General features: G+C 46.8%; 1 protein-coding gene across 1 annotated transcript in view; it reads left to right on the forward strand.

The window, feature by feature from the left end:
- LOC120024951 (myotubularin-related protein 13-like) overlaps positions 1-13,222 on the forward strand; it is a 158,388-nt gene that overhangs the window by 85,334 nt on the left and 59,832 nt on the right. The window contains exons 9-16 of the mRNA XM_038969338.1: positions 1,695-1,808; positions 3,358-3,435; positions 3,745-3,858; positions 4,786-4,914; positions 5,079-5,177; positions 5,335-5,548; positions 5,741-5,850; positions 6,754-6,903. Of these exons, the coding sequence (XP_038825266.1) occupies positions 1,695-1,808; positions 3,358-3,435; positions 3,745-3,858; positions 4,786-4,914; positions 5,079-5,177; positions 5,335-5,548; positions 5,741-5,850; positions 6,754-6,903 (1,008 nt within the window). The remainder of the gene's footprint in view (positions 1-1,694; positions 1,809-3,357; positions 3,436-3,744; positions 3,859-4,785; positions 4,915-5,078; positions 5,178-5,334; positions 5,549-5,740; positions 5,851-6,753; positions 6,904-13,222) is intronic.

Consider the following 13,222-nt stretch of genomic DNA (forward strand, 5'->3'; position numbering starts at 1 on the left):
TTTATTTGCAAATTATGGTGGAAAATAAGTATTTGGTCAATAACAAAAGTTTATCTCAATACTTTGCCAACAAAGGGTATATAACAATGACAGAGGTCAAACGTTTTCTGTAAGTCTTCACAAGGTTTTCACACACTGTTGCTGGTATTTTGGCCCATTCCTCCATGCAGATCTCTAGAGCAGTGATGTTTTGGGGCTGTTGCTGGGCAACACGGACTTTCAACTCCCTCCAAAGATTTTCTATGGGGTTGAGATCTGGAGACTGGTTAGGCCACTCCAGGACCTTGAAATGCTTCTTACGAAGCCACTCCTTCGTTGCCCGGGCGGTGTGTTTGGGATCATTGTCATGCTGAAAGACCCAGCCATGTTTCATCTTCAATGCCCTTGCTGATGGAAGGAGGTTTTCACTCAAAATCTCACGATACATGGCCCCATTCATTCTTTCCTTTACACGGATCAGTCGTCCTGGTCCCTTTGCAGAAAAGCAGCCCCAAAGCATGATGTTTCCACCCCCATGCTTCACAGTAGGTATGGTGTTCTTTGGATGCAACTCAGCATTCTTTGTCCTCCAAACACGAGTTGAGTTTTTACCAAAAAGTTCTATTTTGGTTTCATCTGACCATATGACATTCTCCCAATCTTCTTCTGGATCATCCAAATGCTCTCTAGCAAACTTCAGACGGGCCTGGACATGTACTGGCTTAAGCAGGGGGACACGTCTGGCACTGCAGGATTTGAGTCCCTGGCGGCGTAGTGTGTTACTGATGGTAGGCTTTGTTACTTTGGTCCCAGCTCTCTGCAGGTCATTCACTAGGTCCCCCCGTGTGGTTCTGGGATTTTTGCTCACCGTTCTTGTGATCATTTTGACCCCACGGGGTGAGATCTTGCGTGGAGCCCCAGATCGAGGGAGATTATCAGTGGTCTTGTATGTCTTCCATTTCCTAATAATTGCTCCCACAGTTGATTTCTTCAAACCAAGCTGCTTACCTATTGCAGATTCAGTCTTCCCAGCCTGGTGCAGGTCTACAATTTGGTTTCTGGTGTCCTTTGACAGCTCTTTGGTCTTGGCCATAGTGGAGTTTGGAGTGTGACTGTTTGAGGTTGTGGACAGGTGTCTTTTATACTGATAACAAGTTCAAACAGGTGCCATTAATACAGGTAACGAGTGGAGGACAGAGGAGCCTCTTAAAGAAGAAGTTACAGGTCTGTGAGAGCCAGAAATCTTGCTTGTTTGTAGGTGACCAAATACTTATTTTCCACCATAATTTGCAAATAAATTCATTAAAAATCCTACAATGTGATTTTCTGGATTTTTTTCTTCTCATTTTGTCTGTTATAGTTGATCTTTTTAAGTGGGAGAAGTTGCACAATTGGTGGCTGACTAAATACTTTATTGCCCCACTGTATATATATATATATATATATATATATATGAGTCATTGTACATTTTAAGGAAATGTTATGTTGAGCTGACATTCCTTATACTGTGAAGTGCCGATTGATGCGGCCTCCTGAGTCCCTTAGTTTCAGGGAGTTGTGACTCCTCCACTGTGTTGGCCAAGAGCCTGTTTTGGCAGGTTTCGGCCTTAGTTTGTCTTATACGCTCTGCCATAGTAATGTAGAATGTGCAGCTAAAATAGGAATCTAACTAATTCGAAAGGATTGTTTAGTGATGTGTATTGTCTGTCTTACAGTTGGACGTTATCATAGCTGATCTGGATGGAGGAACCATAAAGATTCCAGAGTGCATCCACCTGTCCCAGCTCCCTGAACCACTGTTACACACTACACAGACTGCCCTGTCTCTGGTAAGTAGGTACCTGTTACACACTACCCTAGACTGCCCTGTCTCTGGTAAGTACGTACCTGTTACACACTACAGAGACTGCCCTGTCTTTGGTACGTACGTACCTGTTACACACTACACAGACTGCCCTGTCTCTGGTAAATACCTGTTACACACTACAGAGACTGCCCTGTCTTTGGTACGTATGTACCTGTTACACACTACACAGACTGCCCTGTCTCTGGTAAATACCTGTTACACACTACACAGACTGCCCTGTCTCTGGTACATACCTGTTACACACTACACAGACTGCCCTGTCTCTGGTACATCCCTGCTACACACTACACAGACTGCCCTGTCTCTGGTATGTACCTGTTACACACTGCCCTGTCTCTGGTATGTACCTGTTACACACTGCCCTGTCTCTGGTACGTACCTGTTACACACTGCCCTGTCTCTGGTACGTACCTGTTACACACTGCCCTGTCTCTGGTACGTACCTGTTACACACTGCCCTGTCTCTGGTACGTACCTGTTACACACTGCCCTGTCTCTGGTACGTACCTGTTACACACTGCCCTGTCTCTGGTACGTACCTGTTACACACTGCCCTGTCTCTGGTACGTACCTGTTACACACTGCCCTGTCTCTGGTACGTACCTGTTACACACTGCCATGTCTCTGGTACGTACCTGTTACACACTACACAGACTGCCCTGTCTCTGGTATGTGCCTGTTACACACTGCCCTGTCTCTGGTACGTACCTGTTACACACTGCCATGTCTCTGGTACGTACCTGTTACATACTGCCATGTCTCTGGTACGTACCTGTTACACACTGCCCTGTCTCTGGTACGTACCTGTTACACACTGCCCTGTCTCTGGTACGTACCTGTTACACACTGCCCTGTCTCTGGTACGTACCTGTTACACACTGCCCTGTCTCTGGTACGTACCTGTTACACACTGCCCTGTCTCTGGTACGTACCTGTTACACACTACACAGACTGACCTGTCTCTGGTTACACACTGCCCTGTCTCTGGTACACGTACCTGTTACACACTGCCCTGTCTCTGGTACGTACCTGTTACACACTACACAGACTGCCCTGTCTCTGGTACGTACCTGTCACACACTGCCCTGTCTCTGGTATGTACCTGTTACACACTGCCCTGTCTCTGGTATGTACCTGTTACACACTGCCCTGTCTCTGGTATGTACCTGTTACACACTGCCCTGTCTCTGGTATGTACCTGTTACACACTGCCCTGTCTCTGGTATGTACCTGTTACACACTGCCCTGTCTCTGGTATGTACCTGTTACACACCACAGCCTCTGTCTGTAAAGGCTGAATGCTCACCCTTGTAAATCACAGATCCCCATTAGATATTTCACATTAGATCATAATGAGAATGTGGTTTGTTGCAAACAGCTGTAGAATGTCCTTATGTAACTTGTCTAGTTCTTGTAATGGGTATTTGTTTATGTAATCTGAACAATAAAAGTGTACTTGGGAACGAACAAAATAATAAGTCAAGACTAAGAGGCATTTTTATTATTTTCAGGTTTTGCATCCTGATCTGGAGATAGCTGACAATGCCTTCCCACCCCCTCGCACAGCCCCCTCCAACCTCAAACTGTTGGTAAGGCCCATCATTCCAGTGAACACAGTGTCCTTCAACCTTAACCCCTGGCCATGTCTCATTGTAATAGATGGAGCCTTTTCCCAGAACATCATGTGTTTGTGATATGAGGAGGACACCACTGCTCTGAGATATCTCCTATAGCACGCTCGTCTCTTGTCCGACCTATGAATAGCACAAAAATGTGAACTTTTGTGGGGTTTTCCATTTCTTCAGATGGTTGAATAATCACGTTAAGATGTGAACTGAATTAACAAGGTGGTATTCATGGCATGTTTGTGAGGTGACGCTCCCCTCTTGTGTTTTCAGGATAAGGAGGTGCGAGCCGTGTTCCTCAGGCTGTTTGCACAACTCTTCCAGGGCTACAGGTCCTGCCTGCAACTTATCCGCATCCATTCCGAACCTGTTATCCACTTTCACAAGGTGAGATCAACGCACTTCTGTTCAACTCAATCTGGGTGGGTCAAAAATCCTATTGCCAACTGAAGGCATGTGCTCCATCACACCCTCAATGTGTCTCCTGATTATGACGCACGTTCGTCACCCATGCTGTTGTAATCCCAGGAAAATACCACATTTCACTGATCACTGCAATGAAGGTGGTTACCTTTCTTATTCAATTTGTTTGTCCCCATTAACATTTGATAGGCTGACGTTTATCCCATGTTCTCTCAACCTGTAAAATAATGTTTGGAGAGAATCCAAGAACAAGAGGATTCTCTCCTAACCTGTCTTATCCTGTCTGATAAAGCTGTTTGGAGGTGTTTTGTTTCAGCATGTGTGTGTTCTTTTGATGCGCTTTAGTGACTGACCGTATGACTCTTCACCATGCTATCTGCTTGTTTGTGTTATGTGCTGTCAGCCTTGGCCAATGGCCTCGCGATGAGACATATGAAATGTATCAAATTAAAATGTAAAAAAATCGGCGGGTTTGTATTTGTTTGTGTCTGCGGCGTCTCCGTGGTAACCTCTCAGCACGTCCCCCTCAAAGTACCCCACATGGCTCAGATTATGGGCCAGGACTTCATCACAAATCTACAGAAACTCTGCGCTTTTTTTTATCGGAGAGGCGATGACTGGGGAGTCCAGAAAAACTGCCCCCAATTTTCTATCTCTTTCACCCACTAGCACGAATCACAGGCCTAATTCAGCAGATAAAGCTTGCTTTTCTTTGCATATAGTCATCTTCAGTCATTTGTTTCACTTTTGTGACTGGGTTCATTGTGATAAGAAAATTATAATAATAAAGAAAAGAGAAGCTCCTCAGAAAAGTTAAGTAAAGCTGTTAGTCCTAAACGTACATCTTTATGTACCTACCATTATTTAACCTTTGACCCTGTCCCCCTACAGACTGCCTTCCTGGGCCAGAGAGGCCTGATCGAGAATGACTTCCTGACCAAGGTTCTGGATGGCATGGCCTTCGCTGGCTTCGTGTCCGAGAGGGGTCCGCCTTACAGAGCCTGTGATCTCTTTGATGAGGTACTGTCGGGCATGGCTACTGTAACCAGACTGCATGTTTTGCAGCTCTAGTCTGATTTGGCAACAGTTTTTCTAATTTCACTGTTGTGTGTGTGTGAAGCTGGGCTTGTCGAGAGATTGTATCGTTTGGGAACAGTTTGACTGACTTGTTGTTGGTTCTGTAGCTGGTGGCCTTTGACATGGAGCGCTTTAAAGAGGGGGCGGCCAGCCCTGCCAAGCTGCAGAAGCACATGAGGGAACTCTCTGACCAACTGTACAAAAACGTGAGTTAACATCACTCAGCCTCTGGGCCTGTATGCTATAGTGTTCACATTAGGCACTTTCTGTACTCTTTAGTGTTCTAGCATGTCCTATGGCCGTCACAGATGTTGATAGTGTTGTGCTTGTCTGTATGTTTTATTATTGAATGGTCCATTACAGGAGAATCCCAACCCCCACATGGCGTTCCAGAAAGTGCCTCGGCCCACAGAGGGCTCCCACCTGCGGGTGCATGTGATACCCTTCCCCCTGTTGGACGATGAGAAGGTGGAGCGGCTGCTGGCGGAGGGCCTGGCCAAGCATCCCAGCGCCACTGCCATCACTACCACCACCCGCTCAGAGAGGAAGTGTGTGGTGCCCGCCGGCCCTCCCGTGGGTACGTGAGACACAAACATCAGCTCTACTCTGTCTGCTCCTGTGTGAGACAAATGGCTTGGCAGGAGTCTGTTTATAATGTGTTAATAGCTGTAAGCACTTAGTTGTTGAGTATTGAATGGCGTCTGTACTAGCATAGCTAGTATTTCTACCACTCTTGTATTCCTAACCTGCTCAGCCCTCATCTGTGCAGTGTCCATCATGGGGAAGATGGGCTCAGTGTTCAACAGCGCTCGCAGGCTGGAGGTGGTGAGGAGCTGCATCTCCTTCATCTTCGACAACAAGACCCAGGAGACGGAGAAGGTGACGCACGGCATCCTCCCTAATCCCTGTCTCTCAGCACAGTGTAATCAGCCACGTCTGTAATGGCCCAGACATCTGGACTGACATCCATCCCTCCGATTACAGCAGGCAGGCAACCGTGTGTGTCGGTCTGGAGTTAGAGCTCTCAACTCTATCAGGCTAATTATACCTCCCAGCTGGGAGACAGGACCACACTGGAGACAGATAATCAAACACTTAGACTAGCCTCATAATCTCCTCGTTATCAGCAGAAATAACCCCATTGTTTTAACACCGAGGTTAATGGCATAGCTGTTTTGCTTTCTGTTTTTCCTGTAAAGCATTTACACGTAAATGATGCTCTTTGATTTCCCCGCACCGTGGCACCCCCTATAGAAGAGCCCATAGGAACGTTGATGGGGGTGTCCCATGTGCACTGCATGAAATGGGAAGGGAGCCAGTTTCTTTATGCCTGCACCGCTGGCTGTAATAACCAGGTTATATATGGCAGACATGCATCCAGCTATAACCGCCCCGCCCCCCCAAGCCTATAAACCCTTCACCTCAATATACATTATACAGCCAATGTGAAAACCATTACCCAGACGCATGACCATCACATTTTCTCATTGTTTGACATTAGTATGAAATGTGTCGTATTAATATTTCCCAGAGGTCAACAATTCACTGTCTGGACTGGTAATACTGTAGCTGCTATTGTACCTGTTCCTGAGCTCCTGCAGAGCTACCAGCTTAGGTTTCTTAGCTGTAGCCTGGTTGGTTCTAGAATTCTGGGACATAACGTTCTGGGAAGTTGAGAAATCAATTCAGAAGATGATTATCCCCACTGTTTTTGTTCATGTATGTTGTGGTTTGACATGGTATATGTGTTAAATAATAGGCTCTGCTGTGCTGTGTTCCCAGACCCTGCCGGCTGCGCTGCGTGCTCTGAAAGGCAAGGCGGCTCGCCAGTGTCTGACTGAGGAGCTCAGTCTGCACGTCCAGCAGAACCGGGCCATACTGGACCACCAACAGTTTGACTACGTCATTCGCATGATGAACTGTGCCCTCCAGGTGGGTCAAAGCTCAGCCAGTCTGTCCCAGTCTGTGATGTGACTCTTTCAGAACAAATCACCTGGCTCTGTTATTAAAGTTCAGTGTACGGTATGTCCCTCCACGAGGTAGTTAACAACCCTCCTAAAAGTCTCTCTGAATGTCAACATACTCCTTCTACAAAGGATGGAACACTGTTTTCTAATAACTAATGTACAGTAAGTATCCAGATGTCAGTGGCAGCCTTTTTTCTTGGGTGTTCCCTAGCGTTCTCACAGAGGCAATAACAGGTAAACCACAAAATATTTGAGGAGCAGGAAGCAGGAGTTTGTTTCCAGGCTCTACCCTTTAAACAATCCCACTCTGGGTGCGGTGATGTGTTTTCATGGGCTTTAACTGGTTCTAATTTAGCGCGTCTGAAGTTGTCTGTAATGGAAACAGTACGAGACAGCGAGAGAATGTGCCGGATGACCAAGTGCTGAGCAGACAGCTCTGGCAAGGTAATGTGATGTAGAGCTCTGCCTGTTCCACCACTCATATAGCTTCCTAGGGTACACAGGCCTCTGGCAACAACACGTGCTGCTACTGCACCATACATGCTCTTACTGCCCTTCTTCCTTACCTTAGTCATGCTTGGCTGCAGGTGGAAGAATGGCCAAATCATGTATTTTCCCAGTCATTTATGCTCAAGTTAGTCTTCATTTACAGTAGTTTGACAGATTGTCAAGAGTGAGTGCGCGCTGCGCCCCACATATCTAGTAAAAGGTTGGTGTTTGATGTACTTGGGTGCTATTGGGTTTTTGCGCTATCACTTCTGTTATTAGACAAAGCGATTACTGGTTTATTCTGCTCTCCCTGTGCTGCACACGCCCCATAAAGTTTCACTCTGCCATCAATCAGGTGGTAGAGGAGGGCTCGGAGAGGAGGGCTCGGAGAGGAGGGCTCGGAGAGGAGGGCTCGGAGAGGAGGGCCGGAGCTCAGAGCTGAGGCCTCAGTGGTAGTTCCTCATGTTTTACAGCCTCACATGGCCGTTGCCACGGGATTTAATGATTCGGAGCAGTGTTCACAGAGTGACTTTTATGGAGTGGCTCTGGATTCCACGCATTCTTCTGGCCAAATGATCGAGGCCGACGAGCCAATTAATCCCACCATCTACCTTTAGCCTGGGTGTGTAGAGGTCACTGGACGTGTCACTGGCCTCCCCACTTGTAAAATAGGTCAAGAGCCAGCCAGCCAACCAGTGGCTGTGTAATTTATACATGACAGAGGTGTGTGTATATGCTCTCCCTTCCTGTGCTCCTGTCAGCAACACGGGTTCTAGGAGATGTGCCATACCACCTGGTTTCAGTTGCCCCCTGCATGCATAGCTAACCGCATGTCTTCAGTATCTGAGTCCAGGTCCCACTCTGTCCAAGCCAAGGTAGTGATGGGATGAAGCTGCTGGTCCAACAGTAGTCTCCCTGTGGTACAGAGCTGTTGAAAGACACCACAATGACACCCTGACACTCTGTATAATAACTGCAGATTAGTCGTCTTTGTTGCAAGATCTGTCTGGCGAATACCGGACTGTTCTGGAATGTACAGAACAATGTAGAAATACTTGTTTATTAGGTTGCTTAATGTGGCTGTGTTATCTGATAGCTGGACTGCGAGCGTGTCTGACATGTATTGTGTTTCTCCCCGAAATGGGATCCTGATGTGGAGGTTTTTATTTTTTCAAGGAACAGATTAATAGTATTTCTGCAGATAAAGGATTTTTTCCCCCTCAAACTAGAGGTGAGCATTTTCAGTGACATTGCATTGAGAATACTGAATCCCTAGACAGATGCTATGAAGCCAAGCATGTGAGATGCATTCAATGCCAACCTTCAGAGTTGATTAGTCAGGATAACAACCACGTGTGAGTGGTGCACCCTGGACCAGAGGGGTTTTATTTAGAGAGCCAAGCGCTGCGGAGTGACTTTGTGTGGATTTATACAGACTGTCTCTCTAGTACCGTGTTTGGTCCGGGGGGCACTTGGCAGGGTTTCCCATAACAGCATGGAACATGTAAGGAGAGGGAGAGGGTGCTGGACTGGAGAGAGGGGAGCAGAGGGGTTCTCTTTGGCTGTGGCACGAAGACTCGGATCAGCATCAGTCCGGGTGCCTGTCTCTCCTCAACAACCACTATTCAAACCCAAACATCAGATGGAGACTTGCAGATAGTCCACCATTAGAGATGGACATCTCCACACCAAAACATCCCCAGTGCATCTGAGGTTAACTGACTGTCAGCATAGTACTGCACTACTGGTGACCTACTGGTGTGACTTCACCCTTTAAGGTAGATGAATAGAGGCCAGTGTGTATATTATCTCCAAACCTTCAGGGTTCTCATTTCACCAGACATTCCCGTCTTATTTTGATTTAATCTCTGCTTTGCCTCTCAAAACCAAATAAGCAACAATTTTACTCATGGAGCTGGTATTTAAAATAGAGCGAGGGTTTACTTGCCAAATGGTGAGATAAAATATAGCGAGCATTTCTCTATAATTTCATTTAGCTTTACGGTGTAATACTGTATTGTTATTTCTCCCCTATATTTTCACTAAGGCAACAGCAGGCCAGAGGTCCATCCATTTTGCAGTTATTTGGTCCTGATTCTGTGTCCTGGTCCGTAGCCCAGGTCCATGGATTTGTCTCAGATGGGCTGTAAAAGGAACAGAAATAGCAGATTGCCTCGGCAGTAATTACTCTCGTATTTCACTTGCACCCCTCTCCTCTCAACGCCCTTCCCTGTCAAAAAGCCCTTGGAGATATCACAGATTGCACCGATGCCAGTGATTATTCTGTGTGTGTGTGTGTGTGTGTGTGAGATCCCTCAACACCCCACAAAGCTAGGGGTGTTGACCTCTACAGTGTGCTATGCACCACAGTCTGTACAGTGACAGAATGATGCCTCATTAGAACGGGACAGGAGGCATGTGTTTTTCGATCTAAAAATATCTCACATTCCTGATGATATCATCATCCTGAGGCCAATCAAGAGTTTATGGGCCACATGTAACATGTCAGTTTGGGGCTAACCGTAGGGGTGCGTACTGGGAAAGGGGATACTTAGTCAGTTGCACAACTGAATGCATTCAACCGAAATGTGTCTTCCGCATTTAACCCAACCCCTGAATCAGAGAGATGGGGGGGGCTGCCTTAATCGACGTCCACGTCATCTGCGCCCAGGGAGCAGTTGTTGTTGGGGATTAACTGCCTTGTTCAAGGACAGAATGGCCCGATTTGAACCAGCAACCTTTCGGTTACTGGCCCAACACTCTTAGGCTGGGCTACCTGCCGCCCCCTGTGTTGTTCTGGCTCTGACTGTTAGAAGGCTAGCGTTAGCGGTTCAAACTGTTTTGAAGGGGCACTCGTCCACAGGGAGCTGTGTTTGTTCTGCGGAGTTTTTCTGTACTACAGTATGAGTCAAAGCAGTGTGCATACAGTACAGTAGTTTCTGCTTACTGACAGACAACCAGGTGAGAGAGGGTATAGTCCTTTCTAATGGAAGTAGGTGTGGGATCTCATCACTCAGCGTAGTACTGAACTCAGTAAAAAAAAGAAACGTCCTCTCGCTGTCAGCTGCGTTTATTTTCAGCAAACTTAACGTGTAAATATTTGTATGAATATATTAAGATTCAACAACTGAGACATAAACTGAACAAGTTCCTCAGACATGTGACTAACAGAAATTGAATAATGTGTCCCTGAACAAAGGGGCGGGTCAAAATCAGAAGTAACAGTCAGTATCTGGTGTGGCCACCAGCTGCATTAAGTACTGCAGTGCATCTCCTCATGGACTGCACCAGATTTGCCAGTTCTTGCTGTGAGATGTTACCCTACTCTTCCACCAAGGCGCCTGCAAGTTCCCGGACTTTTCTGGGGGGGAATGGCCCTAGCCCTCACCCTCCGATCCAACAGGTCCCAGACGTGATCAATGGGATTGAGATCCGGGCTCTTTGCTGGCCATGGCAGAACACTGACTTCCTGTCTTGCAGGAAATCACGCACAGAACGAGCAGTATGGCTGGTGGTATTGTCATGCTGGAGGGTCATGTCAGGATGAGCCTGCAGGAAGGGTACCACATGAGGGAGGAGGATGACTTCCCTGTAACGCACAGCGTTGAGATTGCCTGCAATGACAACCAGTCCGCCCCAGACCATGACGGATCCTCCACTTTCAAATCGATCCCGCTCCATAGTACAGGCCTCGGTGTAACTCTCATTCCTTCGACAATAAACGCGAATCCGACCATCACCCCAGGTGAGACAAAACCGCGACTCGTCAGTGAAGTGCACTTTTTGCCAGTCCTGTCTCGTCCAGCGACGTTGAGTTTGTGCCCATAGGCGATGTTGTTGCCGGTGATGTCTGGTGAGGACCTGCCTTCCAACAGGCCGACAAGCCTCCAGTCCAGCCTCTCTCAGCCTATTGTGTACAGTCTGTGCACTGATGGAGGGATTGTGCGTTCCTGGTGTAACTCTGGCAGTTGTTGTTGCCATCCTGTACCTGTCCCGCAGATCCTGTGCAGGTGTTGTTACACGTGGTCTGCCACTGCGAGGACGATCAGATGTCCGTCCTGTCTCCCTGTAGCGCTGTCTTAGGCGTCTCACAGTACGGACATTGCAATTTATTACCCTGGCCACATCTGCAGTCCTCATGCCTCCTTTCAGCATGCCTAAGGCATGTTCACGCAGATGAGCAGGGACCCTGAGCATCTTTCTTTTGATGTTTTTCAGAGTCAGTAGATAGGCCCTTTAGTGTCCTAAGATTTCATACCTGTGATCTTAAATGCCTACCGTCTGTAAGCTAATAGTGTCTTAACAACCGTTCCACAGGTGCATGTTCATGAATTGTTTATGGTTCATTGAACAAGCATGGGAAACAGTGTTTAAACCCTTTACAATGAAGATCTGTGAAGTTATTTGTATTTTTACAAATTACCTTTGAAAGACAGGGTCCTGAAAAAGGGACATTTCTTTTTTTGCTGAGTTTATAAATCAGGCTATGCTGTAACTCAGTGTCTGTGTACATTCACTGAGCCCCAGCTTGGCCGTTCTCAACTCCACACTTTCCTGAAGCAGTGCACTCGAAGCAGAACATAAGTCACCTCAAGTACTTGTAAGGCCATGGAGGACCAAGTGAGCCTTCAAAAGACTGGACATTATTGCAATTTGTGTTTTCTTACAAATCAGATTATTTTTTATTTTATTTCTGAGGAAATGTTATTCTCTGGTGCAGAACATCCCCATGTTTCTCCCTACTGGAGAGACAGTGAACCTGTGTCTGCTGTGACGAGACTGTGACTGTTAGTGACTCATTTTCCCGCTCTCATTAAATGCTTCAAGGTTTGTTTTCATACCGTACCCTGTTTTTTTCATTTATTGCAAGTATTTGACATATTCAAAGTAAATATTTACCATACTGTCCTTCTGAGTCAATTGTTATTTTAATGAGATACGATCCTCCGTCAGTGCGTTGGAGGCCTGCGTGTCTGTCTGTCTGTGTGGTGTGAGTGATTTGATTGGCCGATTGAGCCATCACCAGTGGTATCAGATGAGGCCATGCAGTGTTACTACATCCTGACCATGTAGACAAACACATTTTACACCACTTCTTTGAAAACCAACGAGCTCTGACCAAACACATTAGTCATCCATCCCTCAAATGCTTTGACCTCAACTGTTACAGTAAGATGCTGACTAAACTGTCCAAAGTGGATGCCAGTGCTATCGGTGCTGGACGCATCTTATCTGTGTATGTGGTAAACATTCTGCAGCTGTTTTAAGTCGTATCTCCTACTTGACAGCCACATGACTCAAAGACATGACTGACCTTAATTGAAATATTTGCACTAATGGCGGGCCTATTTGTTTCTGTGTGCGTGCAGAGCACCTCTCCTCCCTCTCTCCCCCTCCTGCTGTTGCAGGTTTGGAAGTGGACATTGCACAAGGCCAGGCGAGCAGAGTCCTGCTGTGGAAAAAGGGGTTTATGCATCCTGGCATCCCAAACATTTCCTATCAGAGAGAATTATGGGCCCCATGACAGTGCTCAAAAACACTGTCAAAATGTCATTCACACATGTGCTCCTTTACCTGCTGGGGGTTGTTGGGCAAAGGAGAAAAGTTGTAGGTCCATCCATTCTAGATTAGTTTATGTTCAGAGGTACTCTGGGCTGGCCAATGCTGTGATGCTATTGGCCAGATGGGCCCACAACCAATGTTCCCTCGAAGCTGAGGGCGCTCAGCTCACCTCGGACTTCCACCCAGAATAAATATGAGCCCGCACAGAGAAGCACGAGATTGATCTTCACTCA

This window comes from Salvelinus namaycush, chromosome 30, assembly GCF_016432855.1.
Source record: "Salvelinus namaycush isolate Seneca chromosome 30, SaNama_1.0, whole genome shotgun sequence".
In the NCBI taxonomy this organism is placed as follows: Eukaryota; Metazoa; Chordata; class Actinopteri; order Salmoniformes; family Salmonidae; genus Salvelinus; species Salvelinus namaycush.